General features: G+C 39.1%; 2 protein-coding genes across 4 annotated transcripts; both read right to left on the reverse strand.

Moving 5' to 3' along the window:
• Positions 1 to 1,748: 1,748 nt before the first annotated feature.
• On the reverse strand, positions 1,749 to 9,924 carry LOC134083007 (uncharacterized). Of its 2 annotated transcripts, XM_062539097.1 has the most exons (7): positions 9,875 to 9,924; positions 7,767 to 7,933; positions 7,180 to 7,326; positions 7,051 to 7,075; positions 6,130 to 6,186; positions 4,231 to 4,333; positions 1,749 to 3,944 (listed from the first exon to the last, which is right to left on the reverse strand). In XM_062539097.1, the coding sequence occupies exons 1-7, from the start codon at positions 9,891 to 9,893 to the stop codon at positions 3,872 to 3,874; spliced, it is 591 nt and encodes a 196-aa protein (XP_062395081.1). In that variant the 5' UTR covers positions 9,894 to 9,924; the 3' UTR covers positions 1,749 to 3,871. The 2 variants fall into 2 exon arrangements, with proteins under 2 accessions (XP_062395081.1, XP_062395080.1); XM_062539096.1 differs by lacking the exon at positions 9,875 to 9,924 and having other exon boundaries at positions 7,767 to 9,749.
• A 756-nt stretch (positions 9,925 to 10,680) lies between these two features.
• On the reverse strand, positions 10,681 to 14,405 carry LOC134083008 (uncharacterized). 2 transcript variants are annotated; one of them, XM_062539099.1, is made up of 7 exons: positions 14,025 to 14,405; positions 13,717 to 13,892; positions 13,219 to 13,368; positions 13,102 to 13,129; positions 12,897 to 12,941; positions 12,473 to 12,626; positions 10,681 to 12,089 (listed from the first exon to the last, which is right to left on the reverse strand). In XM_062539099.1, exons 2-7 carry the CDS (start codon positions 13,771 to 13,773, stop codon positions 11,999 to 12,001), a joined length of 525 nt encoding a protein of 174 aa, XP_062395083.1. In that variant the 5' UTR covers positions 13,774 to 13,892; positions 14,025 to 14,405; the 3' UTR covers positions 10,681 to 11,998. The 2 variants fall into 2 exon arrangements, with proteins under 2 accessions (XP_062395083.1, XP_062395082.1); XM_062539098.1 differs by having other exon boundaries at positions 13,717 to 14,405.
• Between the last annotated feature and the right edge of the window lie 1,568 nt (positions 14,406 to 15,973).

Raw genomic sequence — 15,973 nt, forward strand, 5'->3', positions numbered from 1 at the left:
CCATTTTAACCAGAAACTCTCAGAGAACGCAAGTAAATGCATTGCTAAATAGAGTTATGATGAGAAAAAAATGATTTTTGAAATAACAGGCGGCATGAACTGGCTGATCGGCGTGAACTTCCATCCAACTTCCGGCAAAAACACCAATGAACTGCGTTTACTGTCTATGATTAACTTCTAACTGGTCAACCATTCAAATAGTTTAAGGATTGACTACATAATCAATCTAATCAATCTAATCAATCTAATCTTGAATTTCCCCTTGGGGATCAATGAAGTATCTATCTATCTATCTATCTATCAATGCCGTTATAGGCTATACAGGCTCTGGGGTCGACAGTATTTCGACAGGTCGGCTATTTCACATCGCAAGGAGCTCGGATTGCATCACATCGAATAGCCTACGACGTCTAAAGTCTAAAACACTGCAAATTACAAGTCTACAAAGCCCGCAAGTTAAATGCAAAGGCTATCCTAATCGCAACTGTAGCCCGTGCTATTGGGGAACAGGCTACAGGCTACTACTCACCCTCATCAAATGTCATGCTGAGTAATGGAATGGTCAGCTGCTGGCTGAGAAGCAAAAAAATAAAAGGCTATGAGCCTAGGCTACTGCTTGATCCGTTTGACACCACACCCGAAATACATGCGCAATATGTAGCAGGTGTTTTTAAAAAAAGTGCGTCACAAGGATGGGGAATACCTACCAGACTGGTGACTTAAAAGTGCAACACCTCGTGTTTGCAGGGAATATATTCAAAAAGACCTCATCATTTAGGCTTGAAGACAAAAATTTTCAAGGAGATTTGTATTCAACATGTGAATAAAATCTTATTTGGAGCTCTTTTATCTTCACGGTTGCAGTGTGGCTCTAGCTGCGTATGAATAATGTTGATTTGTTTGACATCAACATGGATGGACAGGTATCAGAGCCAGTGTGAATGGTGGCTCTCAACTCATCCGAATTCTGCCCCCACAGCTCTTGCTCCCTGGTGCACTGCTGCTCAGTGAAAAGACAGCTATAGCCCCCGGACTGACTTGGGCTTCCACCAGGACCTGGCTGGTATGCTGGGCCACACCACTGGGATGCTCATCCTGTGGTCAGAACCACTGCCATGACCAGCATAACCGGGTCCCCTCATTTCACCAAAGTAATCTTGCACTCACTCCTTCACTGCATGCACACTGGTGAAAGGATAGGCCTACTCTGCCTTCTTCTCACTTTGTGAGTCGGCTCAACAGTGCTCCTGACCAGGATGGTCAAACCGATGCAGTGTCACTTCCTTGTTCAGAGCCATAGGGCCTGTGCTGATAATACGGACTCTATACAGGACCCTACTCCCCCATGGTGGGCATGCACAGACTATAGCACACAGTGTAGAGCACTACACCCTGCAGTCTGCATGCCCTCCACTGCGCTCACAGAAGTCTATCTATCTACTGAATCTATCTATCTACTGTATCTATCTATCTATCTATCTATCTATCTATCCACTATATTGCCAAAAGTATTTGCTCACCTGCTTGACTCACATACATGAACTTCGGTCACATCCCATTCTTACTGTAAGACAGTGTTTGCAATGTAGATGGAAACATATTTAAAATCAACGTGTAGACAAAATATGAAATATAAAACATGTCACAATAAAAAATATCACTGGATTATAATGTTTATAAATACACATAGTGCTCAACTCAATCTGTTTGAAGGGCAGAGGTGATAAACATCTATAAAGGACATCTACTGCATGTCATGATGGACATACTACAAGTGCACACACTGAGATGCATCATGAACTATGAAGGTGTTCTTCCTTGATCAAAATAAACTCTAATATCATAAGAGGTAAAAAAAACAAAGCGGTAAGAGACCTGAATAGCATCCAGGGCACCTGCTTCCTGTTGGAGTAGCATTCATTAGGAAACCTCCCCATATTCCCACACATGTTACATCACATTTTAATCTTTGTTTATTGAAAGAGGAACTAGAAAGGCTCACACACTACAAAGTCAAGTATAAAATGATATAAAATAGAAAAAGGTTTACATTATTACAGATAAAAAAAACAAGTCTGCTTGTATGTGATGCTGTATAGACACTGCATAATTTAGAAACTAGGCTACATATGATGCAGAAAAAGGAAAATAAAAATAATTCAATCAAATCAGACCGTATGTTCAATAAGAGATATGAACCCTTATTAGATCATTTAATCTTAAGCAGTCATCTGTCCCCATCAAGATGTTTAGTATTGCAAACAGTTTCCTCAATTTCCTCTAAAGACATTCATTTGTATTTTCATAGGCATAAGAGGCATCACTGGCAACCACAACCACATAAAGTAAGAAAAGTAAGCACACACAGAGGTAAAATAATAATAAATGACCTTGTCCCTCATTTACATAATCAAAGTGATGCATGATAATTCGACATCTTACAGGCCTTAATACCTTCTATTAGAAGAGATAGATTATAAAATGGTTGACAAATAGATTCGCTGTGGTGATACCACCTAGCCTGGCTAGCGCCTACCACTTCTCAAATTCGACGTGGTCTGGCAACCAAACGTTCATTTTCTTATATTTGAAAAAAATGCCCAGATCCGTTCATTGGGCTGCTGTCTATCAAGTGCGTCTGTGCATAGCTCATCATTGTCTTGTTTATCCCCCTGTTCTGTGATTGGTCCCCTACAGTATCTCAGGCAAAAATTAGGGCGGTAGTTTCCAGACTGCCTTAGCAGCGTGAATTAAATTGTGTGCAAGGCAGCATGGGTACACCCAGGCTAGATACCACCAACTATTCTATCGATTTTCTACGCAAGTCGACTGGTTGAAATGTTCCTAGTGGTCCTTAAACCTCATTATGTCACAGGCGATATTCTATTTACATATTATGTTATATTATATTATAATTATAATATATTATATTATATTATATTATATTATATTATATTATATTATATTACATTACATTACATTACATTATATTATATTATATTTCACTTCTACACTCCACGTGTTTCATACTCGTAAATATAATTCTTTACGAGTCACTATATATATCATACAATATTTTTTGGCTGAGCAAATGAATAAACAAAATTTCCCTCTGGAATGTGTCTATCTATCTCGATCCATCCATCTATACAACTCAAACTCAATTAGTAGGTAGTAGTACTGGTGTCAGAACTATGGCTGGAACGAAGCTGCAGGAATATTCTTCAAATCTCACTTTCACTCATGTCGTATTGCCTTATTATATTACATTATATTATATTATATTATATTATATTATATTGTTTCTATCAGAGAAAATGCAGGCCTGTTATCTGCTCTATTAATGATGAATAAAGCCTTTTGTCTCACAAGAGCCCGTTAATAACAACTGTTCAAAATAATAGGAGTAAATAATTACCCTGGAAATCCAGAGTTCTCGCGAAAACACAATTTGAATTGTGTCCGCAAGATACTCTGGCAATGAGCAATGATGCATGTTACTAACTCAACATTGGAAAATAATGTTCACCTAAAAACAGACAACCCTATCAAATGTTGCATATCTACAGCTTTGGATTGTTGTGAGCTTCCACAGCTCAACCATTTTGGAATATACTGGCTATGTGTCTATGTGTGTTTGGAAACAGCCAATCCAATTCACATTAACAATAAAAAGAAAAACCTTAATAGTTATGTATGAGCTGAGCAAATATTAATACGGAAGTTGCAGGAAGCATTATTGTAAAATGGCTACAAGAAAGAAACTATGTGAAAAAAAGCAAATAAATGAGTTGCTACATGAGTGTAATCTAACAGAAAGGAAATAATGAAATAAAACTGGCACAAGGATCATTGGACAAAATCCTACTCCTCACAAAATCTGTCTTCGAGAGGCCATGTTCTGAAGATCAATATCCTGGTCATGTGCATCTGGGACGCCACGTCTAAAAATAAATTGCATAACCATCCATTAGGATCCTTTGGGATTATCTGGTACCATGTTACATTATTAGCTAAATTTTTTAAATAAATTATTTACAAGTTACTAAATTAATAACAGACATTTGGCAACAAAATATGAAGTTGTAGGTTCTGTGCCAAGACTGAGGAAGGTTAAAATACTAGAACATTACAGGCTTAATGTTTATCTCAGAGAGGGAATGCACATGTGCCTCCAGCCAATTGTTTAAGATCAACTTTTGACATTATGCTAACATTATTTTTTCATACCGTGATTTTTTCAGACACCAAACAACAGCCAAGCAACCAAGAACAGTGAAGATGGCAGCGACGACACACGCAATGATTGTCTCTCTCTGGGGTAACTTGAAGCCTGTTAGGACACAAATATTGCCATTTATTTACATATTGGCACTTAAATATTGGCATTTATTGTCACAATATTACCGACGATAGTAAATAATTACCTAATAAAGCAGGAGCTGAAGGCTCTGTATGGGGCAATGGGTGTGTTGGCTTTGACAAGTACATTAAGTGCAGCACGCTGCTTGCCTAGGGTGTTCACCACCATGACACTGAAAATGAGTACCGTTGTGCCCCAAAGTTAGGACAAAGGTCCAAAAGTTAAGGACACTCATGGAATCGGGTTAACATTAGTGGGCAATAATAACATTAGTATCGAAACTTTCCAAATGAACAATATAGCATTATTATCGAAATGTCCATAGATGGCAACTATTTATTATAACGTAATTTATTGTAGTAACATTTTTTTTTGTGCTTATTCACATTGGTCAGCAATTTCCATCTCCATACAAGCCAATTATTTAGTATAGCTAATGACATAGTAGCATTACTTTTTTTACGTGTTTTTTCCACATTTGTCAACAAACCCACATTTATGACCCAGTATCTTTTTAGTCACTTAATAACTTGGTGAGCTCTGCAGCTATGGTTTTGTTTTATGTTTATCCAGTATACAGTAATTACTGCTGCTGGAGCAAAAAACAATGCCACAGTGGATTGTCCAGAAGAGCATGCCCTTCTACAGCACTCTTACCCCTGGAACTGACATCAATGCCTGTCTGCCACTGTTTACAAAATATATGGTAAGCATCTGTTCTGCTTTTGGTAGCAAAGTGTTGTTCAGGATATCATGCAGACGTGCTACGGTGGTGGCGGAGGGTCAGAAATGGTGACATGTTACAGCGGTGAGTGAGGCCTTGATATGAGGCGTTGAAATGCAGACAGACGGCCACTCATGCCAAAACTCCGGACGTATCTCCAAAAAGGAGAGCACACTCTCTCTGTCTAAACAGAGAGCTCAAAAACCAGACTGTCCGGGCAAAATCCAGATGGATGGTCACTGGTACACAACGTGCACAGGACCACCGTCACGCTATCTGGCAAAATATTCTTTGGTCACTGTTATTTAACAACTTACCGGCTCCCATTGACTTCCATTCAACACATATAAACAATATGTCAAAACTACCATAATTTCCTGTTAAATTAAATATTTTATGGCGATACTGCACTGCAAGGCCACCAGATGACGCCAGTTCACTGCTTGCTTTTACATCCAAAAAAAGCTAGAAGTGCAGTGGCATGTCTCCATCTGGTGGCCTGAATATGTAATGCAGCACTGCTCAAACCAAATTATATTACGGTATTCCTGTCATATTATGTTGTACCAAAATGTAGTTTATTATCAAAGTGAAATGGTTGCTGGCTTAAGTCAGCAGGGTTAGATTGACCACATAATTACCTCCGCCAAGGAGGTTATGTTTTCATTGGGGCTTGTTTGTTGTCTTGTCTGTCTGTCTGTCTGTCTGTCTGTCTGTTTGTTTGTCTGTCCGTCTGTTTGCTAGCAAGATAACTCAAAAAGTGATGGACGGATTTCAATGTAATTTTCAGGGAAGGTCAGAAATGACTTTGGTAGTGATCCGTATCAGCGTCAGAGAACCGGCAGGTAGAAAAGAGTGTTTTCTGTAGCACTCTGCAGCAGGTGAACAGAATGTTGCAGCAGACAAACTAATTAAATTTTTACAATTCTGATTATTAACTTATCTGCATCGAGTCACTCTAGAGAGAATCACGATGCATATACAGTACTGTAAGAATCGATTATCTTTCCCACCCCTAGTGACCTGACTGAGAAAGGCTCACCTTGAACATGCTCTGGAAATGGTGAAGGAGAGGAAGTAGAGGTATACAGCCGGTCATCTGCAAAACACACACACACGCACACATTACAACAGATGGTCTAGACCAGGGGTGTCCAAACTTTTTGGCTCAAGGGCCACATTGGGTCTTGGAAATTGACCGGTGGGCCATAACCCCCCCCCCCCCCCCCCTACCCTAACCCTAACCCTAACCCCCCCCCCCCCCCCCCCCCCATTTGACATGTACACAATGCAGTATACATAACATAACATATATAACTATTTCAATGATAATAATGACAAAGTTATTTTGTTGTAGAAAATAAATTCTTTAAGAAATACGGTTAATATGAGGCTGTTTAAGTCATTTATAAATGGTGCACTGTCACTTTAAGACTCTTGCCAGCTCCACTCAGTGGCTGCTGTGCCTATCACCGTTGCTCAGTAGTGAAACTACTGCTGTCTTCACGTTTTTCTTAAACGTTTCTTATAAGAAGGAGATAACAGTTATCAACAATGACAAGCCAGCTGGCGCGCTCTTTACCTTTCGTGCGCGCTCAAACGCGTTCCCAATTAGCCAACGTTATGAGTAACGTTATGACTTATGAGTATCATCTCTATGTAACATGCTGTTTTGATATTGACATTGTAAACGTTCTCTAAGAAGAGTGTAAAGGAGTTTGCAGTAATGTTAACCACAACGTCGTTGCTGGAAAGAAATAGCGAACAGCCAATGATAAGTGTGGCGGGCCATATCTATAATAAACTAATAAATGCTCCGCGGGCCGCACTAAAGTGCGTCGCGGGCCGCAGTTGGCCCGCGGGCCGTAGTTTGGACACCCCTGGTCTAGACTAAAGTGATTCAATCCATAAAAATCACAAGCAGTCTTGCTTTTTATTTGACAAATAGGAAGCCAATACTTACATGAACAGGGCAGAATGACCACAAACTGTAACACAGATATAGACAATATTGATATAGAATAAGTTGCAACATACTGTAATATCTGTTTAAACAGTAAACGGGGAAACTGATGATAGACAGTTGACTTACATTCATTTTAGGACAGTCTGCACTGAACATGACCACGTTCAGAACATCGTTGGCCACAACCAAAGCCTCAAAGCTGCCATTTACAACAGGTGAAGTAAACTGTGTATCTGTCTGGCCATCATTTTCATAATACGCACACTGAGTATTCTGGAATGGATGGAAAAAAGACTTAAAAGGCAAGTTTATTTCTGCAGTTAATAAGTGAAATAAGACATGGCATAATTCATAAAATAAAAATAAAAAAAGCATCTGACAGCATGAGACTGTGCAGGCATACAGCTAATGGATGGGATTAAGTCTTTTTAGGTACAAATGTCCATATGAGTAGAAATTATTTTAATTCAGTTCTACATGGTACTGCAGATTAAGGTAGGAAAACTATAGCAGACAAAAGGCCTGATGCTCATGTATGTGCAGGTTTCAGAAAGAAAGCCATATTATGAATAGATGGTACCATCATGCATCCCCTCCCCTGCAGTGCCAAAGTCACATGACCACACAAGATAATTGACTCAGAAGTAAAAGCATGTTTTGACTGGTACTGCACATTTGTCAATTTTGCTGAAAAACTACAAAAATGGACGTACATTGCAACTCCATGAGGTGCTACAGTGGCGCTCTGGATCAACCACGCTGGCAGCAATCGAGGGTGTAATCCGGAACTTGTCTACATGGCCCTCTCTGGTACCAACACACTGGAACCCCAGCCCTTCTGATTTGGCCACAGCGAAGCAACATGACATGCATGCAATAACTGAGGGAATAAGATCACAGAGACAAAAAATCTCAATGGTGAATCTTAACAACATGTCATATTCACAACGTAGGGATTAAGCACTAGTTTCATTCTTATGACTCTGCCGATTTATCACTCCGCTATTGATAAAGGTCATGAGGAGCAGGATATAGCAGTGAGTGGAGGAATGTCCTGTTTCTGTCAGCAGATGAGAAGGGCCTCGGCATGCCACTGATGTGACTGATAGGCTCATAGGTTGGTGAGGGGGGATGCTAGCCAACTAGTTGAGCACAGTGATTCTATGCTTTTGTGAGAAAGATATTTAAATGTATACCCCTTGAGAGGAAGCATCTTGTTTTCCAGGGGGTCCTCAAAGCATGCCGTTTTGAAAGCAAAATTTCCCTTGTAGATCTTTACAAAATATGATGGGTAAATAATCATAAATCATGGGTAATAGTAACACCAAACACACCTGGCTCTCACTCAAGCACACCAGTGTGTGTGATCATGGCAGTTGCAAAACCGGCTAATGCATTAAGCTGGAAATCTGGTTGGATAGGATTTTTTTTTAGCAATGTGTCCACACGAAACAATTTGTATCTGTTGTGCAAAAGCATAAAATATGTACCGTAGCTACCGTATAAGTACAGTTATTATCATATTAGTACATTGGTATAGACTGGTAGGACCCAAACAAACATGTTAGCAAATTTCCATTTCAATGTCAATAGGGCTCGGGATCATGACGTGAAAACTTTGCGGGCGCAGCCATATTGGCAGCTTCACTCCTTGGTTTACTATGGATTACTATGGATTTACTCCCGCCTATTAGTGTGTTCCTGTTACTTAGTTTTTGCCCTCTTGGTCGTATGTTGCTGTGTAGTGGGGTGTAACAGCACCACCCATGATCGAAAGAGGAAAATAATCGCTAATACTACATTTCTGCTTGTCTTCTGCATCTGAATGAATGGATATTACGCTCGGTGCGCTACCAATATGGCGGCTATAGCCTATTCCTAGAATGCAAGGCTTGTTCCCGAGCCCTATTGAGATTTGAGAAACTATTGGTATAAAGTACATAGTTAGGTTGGTGGAGGAGACCTAAGATGAACATTCTCAATAATAATAATAATAATAATAATAATAATAGGCCAAACGATAACAGTAACAATAATAATAACAATAATAATATATATTAACCCTAACCCTATATTAACCCCCATAATATAGGCTATATTAACAAATTAACCCTGTGTTTCTACACCTTTTCAAAGGCAGCAAATCCAGGTGACGGATAAAATGAATGAATGAATGAATAAATTAATTCATTAGGCTACAACTCATTCCAGCACAGTAGGTCGGAGTGGGCCTATCCACTGTCACGTTAACATGATTGTTATTGAAATTGCCTGGTGGGTAAAGGTAAACACCCAAACACCAGCCAGCGAGAGCTTTACAAGCAAAACATACCCACCCATTTACTTTAATATGGAAACTCGTTCGTTCGTATGCATTAACTTCATGATGCAAACATGGCGAACAACCAAATTTAAACACATTCAACACGAATTAGACTAGGCTATATTAGCCAACAAACTAGCCTAGGGAAACCCCCTCAAGTGGCTACCTATAGTAGCATAGCCTCCTAGCCTTCTGTTAACTGCTTCTATCCTGTATGGCTAACGTCAAACAGTCGATGCATTTTGACCCTGTTTTATTACAGTTTCCCATCGGAGCACAAAATATAGTGAATGGACATTAATTGTACGTGATTATAGCAATTTGAGTCGGCTACATCAGGAATTTTAACCAGACTTCCGCGGTACGTAGGCTACGATTTACCCGAAAATAACTTTTTAATCAACCTGTTGTAGAATCAGTAGAATAGGCTACCACTCGTTTAAATCTTTAAATCTCACATCTGGAAGTAGACTAAGAGTAAGCAATGGATAACTTTACCAAGATATGAAGACATCATGTCGGAGGCCACCAGAGCATAATTTTGAAAGTGAAAGTAGTCTAATGTGTTATTTATTTATTTAGCCTACTGACGCATTGGGATTTCATTGGATGATGAGCGACGTCACATCTCTCTCTCTCTCACCTGCCGTTAACTGACTGAACGCCGCCTCATCCGCGGCTAGGTTTAACCGGCCATTCCCCGGCTAGGTCAGTGAGGACAAGAGGCGCGATATTCCAAAGCCGCCTAGGTGTAGGCGTAAACATGTAAGAACTGGGTGTGAAGTTGAACAGTGACCTACAACAACATAGGCGTCGAAGTCTCGTGACACTACTGTCATTCTCAAAACAGCGCCAGCGGTCATAGCCTTGAAAAATCGTTTTTGCCATGTTTTTAAGAACAAAATGTCATATATCAGGTCATGAATGATATATATATATAAAAAAAACTCTGTAAAGATCTTGTAAATGACTGGAAAGGTTATAGTGCATGTAGGATAAGTGCTTCAGGAGTGGAGGTAAAATAGATAAAAAAATAAAATAAAAAAAACTTGGCTCCAAATTAGCCAACTGCCTATCTCATGGGAGCACAATGATGGTGACATCCCATGTGTTCCTCATCGCATGCATTCATTTGCCTTCCAGGTTCAGTACTTACTGTAGGTGCTTCATCGACTACATGAACATGAACATGTAACATGATTCTGTTGGATGAATTCATTGCTGTGCATGAAACAAGTAAATTCAACAACATTGTGTTTGAAAGAAAAAACATTTGTTTGTTTAGTTTAATGTTTTGTGGTTTAGCAAATGTGACAAACCCTCTTTTCCCTTCCCCCTTGTACGCTTACCTTACTTGATTCAAAGTGGAATAACTTAATAACTATAAGTGGAATATCTTAATAACTGAGAAAATCATGGAAGGCCAGCCATAATACCTCTACAAAGCACTAAAGTTAATGATGATGGTGCAATTGTTCAACACCATATGAGCCCCTCCTAAAGTCAAGCATAGATTGTGAAAATGTGTGTGTTTGTTTGCAAGTACTGACACTATACAACTAGGCCTACATGACCTGCAACAGAAACACAGCAATTTCTCCATCAAGCCAACCATGTTGGAGCAGCATCAGTGGATTTTGTTACAGTAAACAACTCTATGATCACATTGTTATCACAGTCAGAGGCTATCTACAATGTAACAAGAAGACACAAAAAAAACCCTCCTTATAAGTGCATGGTTAGTTATTAACAACAATATGCCATTGTCTACACATATCCTTCCCCTTCCTGTTTGCTTCCTCATTCACTTGAATTGGGAAAAGCTGCCCGATAACTGCCCAAAGTGTGCTACCAAGACAGCCGTCAACTGGGGGGACTTGCCTGTTTGGCTATTAAGTCATGATACGTTAATGGGGTGATAATTCTCTTTCTGGGTCCCATGTCTTTTAGAGATACTCCTTTTTTCTCAGACAGTCAAATCAGCATTTTTTTTAACTATTCAGAGTAGCACTACTCACTTGTTGCCTCAAGTCCAATTTCTTTGCAGAAATCTGGATGTTAGCATTGATTATATAATATTGTATATTGATTATATAATCTGTCTGCACAGCTACAGTAATCTGTTGGTTAAGCGACTTTGCTTTACCCTCACTAAAACAGAGGTGATGGTGATGAGGTTTACAAGTTGCGAAAACCAGCTGACTGTGCTAGTGAATGCGTCTTGACAAAGATGCGCAAACGGAGTGCAAATGGCTAGCCAGTTCTGACCCAGATCTGTCTCTGATCCGTAATTCCGATCTCTTCCAGTATTGTGCCGTTGGAAAGAATGACCCTGACCTAGGTCTGATCTGGGAAAAATGCTAAGTAAGACTTGGCACAAATCTGGCCCAAATACATTTTTCTGTCTGGGTAGCCATTCAATTGTGCAGCAAATTGTCCACGGACCAGCAATCTCCTCGAGGAGGTCCTAACCCTGCAGATCAGAGAGCGCATGCTCTAGGAACAGAACACAGTTGCCTGTTCAGTGTATCCATGGGTCAGTCTTCAAGGAAAATAACAAGTGTCTTGGTGCGGTTCGGGGGTGGGGGTGCGGCCGCACCCTCCGCATCCCCACTTCCAACATCACTGGACTGAACTTTGTTGTTGGTCGTCAGGATGAAAAGCTTGTAGTTCAATTTGCTGTCCCCCTGGAGCTCCCCTGGTCCTCCTGCGTCTAGATAGAATTGTGCACAGGGCAACAGGGCAGTCAGTGTATCATAGGGAACGTTTAGAATGACAAATACCTCGTATTTCACATCTTTAAAAATGTATATAGATACAGTAGGTGCTATTTACACTTCACTTGATGTATTTTATATTAAACATTTTACAAGTCAACAAACAGTATGAAAGTTAATGGGCTGTGAATGAGTAATGAGAGTCATAACTAGAACTTCATAATATGGATGTTTTGCTGTTTTGGGCCATGTTCTCAACATAGAGAGTAGACTGTGGGTATACCTTATGTCAACTCTTTGACTGCTTAAAAGATCGAGGCTTCATAAATTAGTTATATTCCTTTTTCATTTTTATATTCATACAAATGGGATTCTATACCGTTTCATGATGTGGATAACAGCCACACTGCCGAAGACAGTAACGATGACAAATACGACTAAGGGAAGTACGGTCTTCAACAGGACATCTGTATCTGGTGTTTTTTCTATTGCCTCTGTTGGTGGTCTATGCCTTTCTGAGTCCCCTGTGTGATCTGCAACACACATACAGTACATATGCTTTTCGAGTGCTTTTCGTTTATTATTGTTTTCTGTAAATATTTCCTGTGGAAAACAAGTATCTCCACCTGTATGATCATGTCAATTAAACTGAATTATATCAGTTTTCAATATCCATAGCTGTAATCATGGTAATACAGTAACACCTCACAATGCATGCATTTGTCAATTCATTCATTTCAGATTTTAGCACCCCAACATTCTTAGTAAACATGACTCACTACATTTATATTGTAAAACCTTACTCTGATTGGTGGGAATTGATGGCGGAGAGGAAGACGACTTTTTACCTGCAAACACACACACACACACACACACACACACACACACACACACACACACACACACAAACCCATGCACATTACAACTCATTTTTTAACTCAGTCATATTCTTAATCTATGAGATACACTGTAAGAAATTCAATGTGATTTTATCCAGTTTAAACTTACATAGGCAGGGAAGATTCTTGGCAATAAACTGTAGAACACACAAAGACATGTTAAATGACATTAGTATGTAATGGCATAAAAATGGCATTAAATGGTTGAACTGAGTGGGTGACATACATCCTCCTGAAGACACTCCACAGTGACTACAACAGGTTCCACTTGGCTCTCAATGACAACAGTCTCAAATGATGCATTCACAACAGGAGCTTCAAACATCATGGCATCCTTTTCTGGTACTTCATAGTCATAGAAGGCACACTCCGTAATCTGAAATATAACACAAGAGAAAATGAAAAGAAACAGATTTATTTTTAAAGTAGGCCTATTAATTTAATTAGGCTAGTGGATATAATAATTTTTACCTATGGTAATGAGAGTTTCACTGATCAAGTGTCATGAAGCCAAAAGCCTATTACAGCACATTTGTGGGAAATGTGTGTCTAAATCTGAGTGTAAATATGAAGCCATTTTGATACACCTACACAAATTTTGACATGGATTAAATATTCAACAGCATTTCAATTTTCAGGGTATTGTGATATCATGACGATATTCTGTGAACTGTGCCAAAACTAGCAATTGGTGTATTTTTGACGTCCCCTAAAACCTCCATACGTTGCAGGTCCATGCAGTGGTGCAGTGATCCTTTGCCTCATCAACTACTTCAGTCATCGGAGGAGAGATGTAATACTGATGAAAGCCGTCTTGTGGGCTGCACAAACACTGGACCTTCTTCTGTGACTGTGACTGTGACTGTGTCACCTTCACGCACCATACCAGGTACAATACACCTGAGGGTGCAAGAGCCCAGATAGTCATGAGCAAAGAAAACAAGAATCCCCTGGTAACAGTGATTTTCCTGGTAACAAATTAGCATAAAATAAGTCTGAAGTCAAATAGGCCTAATGTTAATGGATTCACACCATTTTGGCCAGCGATTGGATTTCGCCTTGGCTGGAAACCTGATGATTTATCTCTTCTGCTCTAGCCAGGTTTGCAGGAACCAATCACAAACTGGCTTATTATGCATCAGTTGCATCCGGATCGTTGGTCTGAAGGAATGTAGATAGGCTAGACTCCGCTCTATCTTTGGTCAGAATCAGGATCAGCTTTATTGGCCAAAGACTATAGCCTCTATGATCTTCGTCAGGCTACAGGTGTTCGTAAACAAACAAAGAAATAAAACAAATAAAACATAAAAGAATAAAAAACAAAAACAGCATGAAGGTCAGTAGAATAAGGTCCGGCCAGTAGAGCGGGCTTGACAGCCCACTATTGCCAAGTCTTTATGTGAGTATCAGCCCTTATAGTCAGGGAGCCATGGGGTCAGACCTGGCTTTGTCGGTTAAAGTTTTTTTTTTTGCAGAATCTAGTAGACTAGGGGTACTTCTTTAAGATTTAAGAGGGTGCCCGGTGATATCCCTTGGGCAATTTCGTATATTAAGCCTTTCTTGTCCAATGTGTTGACTATAAGGCGGATATACTACAGGTGAATAGGGTAAAAAAATTAACAAGCAGCTATCACTATGAAACTTCACCAGTTGATTACTTAGATCAATATGAAAAATAAATGTATTACAAGTTTTCTGAAATGTAATGTTTGAATATGCAAATTAGGTATGATGTAATTAAATATGCGCTGATTTGCATAAACGTAAAAAGATCAAATCTGAACATTGGATAAAGCCAGTTTCAATTTTTTTCTTTTCATTTTGTTGACATAAGAGATGAAAAGTATTTTAGAGAGGGAATTATGGATATCTCATTTAGTTATTCAGTAAATCAGAAAATACTATACCAGCCTTTAAAAAATCAATTTTCGCCATGTTTTTTGGAATAAAATGTCATGTAAATCAGGCTAAGAATAACATATCAACAAACCCCTCTGCAAAAACCTTCTAAACATGGTTAGGTATAAGACTGAAAAGTTTGGTGTATGTAGATGCTTGTGAAGTGGAGATTTTGTTCTCCGAGTGAGAGAGGAAACTCATCCATATCCGCCTTATATTCAACACATTGGACAAGAAAGGCTTAATATACGAAATTGCCCAAGGGATATCACCGGGCACCCTCTTAAATCTTAAAGAGGTACACCTACTCTACTAGATTCAGCAAAAAAAAAAAACTTTAACCGACAAAAGTGAAGTGTTCCTTTAAGGTTCTCGTGAGCTTTTGGCAGACCAGACCAGTCACTAAGCCATGGGGTCAGGTTGCAACCAACCCAGGTCAGACCTGGTTTTGTTGGTTAAAGTTTTTTTTTTTTTGCTGAATCTAGTAGAGTAGGTGTACCTCTTTAAGATTTAAGAGGGTGCCCGGTGATATCCCTTGGGCAATTTTGTATATTAAGCCTTTCTTGTCCAATGTGTTGAATATAAGGCGGATATGGATGAGTTTCCTCTCTCACTCGGAGAACAAAATCTCCACTTCACAAGCATCTACATACACCAAACTTTTCAGTCTTATACCTAACCATGTTTAGAAGGATTTTGCAGAGGGGTTTGTTGATATATGATTCTTAGCCTGATTTACATGACATTTTATTCCAAAAAACATGGCAAAAATGGATTTTTTAAAGGCTGGTATAGTATTTTCTGATTTACTGAATAACTAAATGAGATATCCATAATTCCCTCTCTAAAATACTTTTCATCTCTTATGTCAACAAAATGAAAAGAAAAAAAATTAAGCTGGCTTTGTCCAATGTTCAGATTTGATCTTTTTACGTTTATGCAAATCAGCGCATATTTAATTACATCATACCTAATTTGCATATTCAAACATTACATTTCAGAAAACTTGTAATACATTTATTTTTCATATTGATCTAAGTAATCAACTGGTGAAGTTTCATAGTGATATCTGCTTGTTAATT

Source organism: Sardina pilchardus, chromosome 6 (assembly GCF_963854185.1).
Source record: "Sardina pilchardus chromosome 6, fSarPil1.1, whole genome shotgun sequence".
Taxonomy (NCBI): Eukaryota; Metazoa; Chordata; class Actinopteri; order Clupeiformes; family Clupeidae; genus Sardina; species Sardina pilchardus.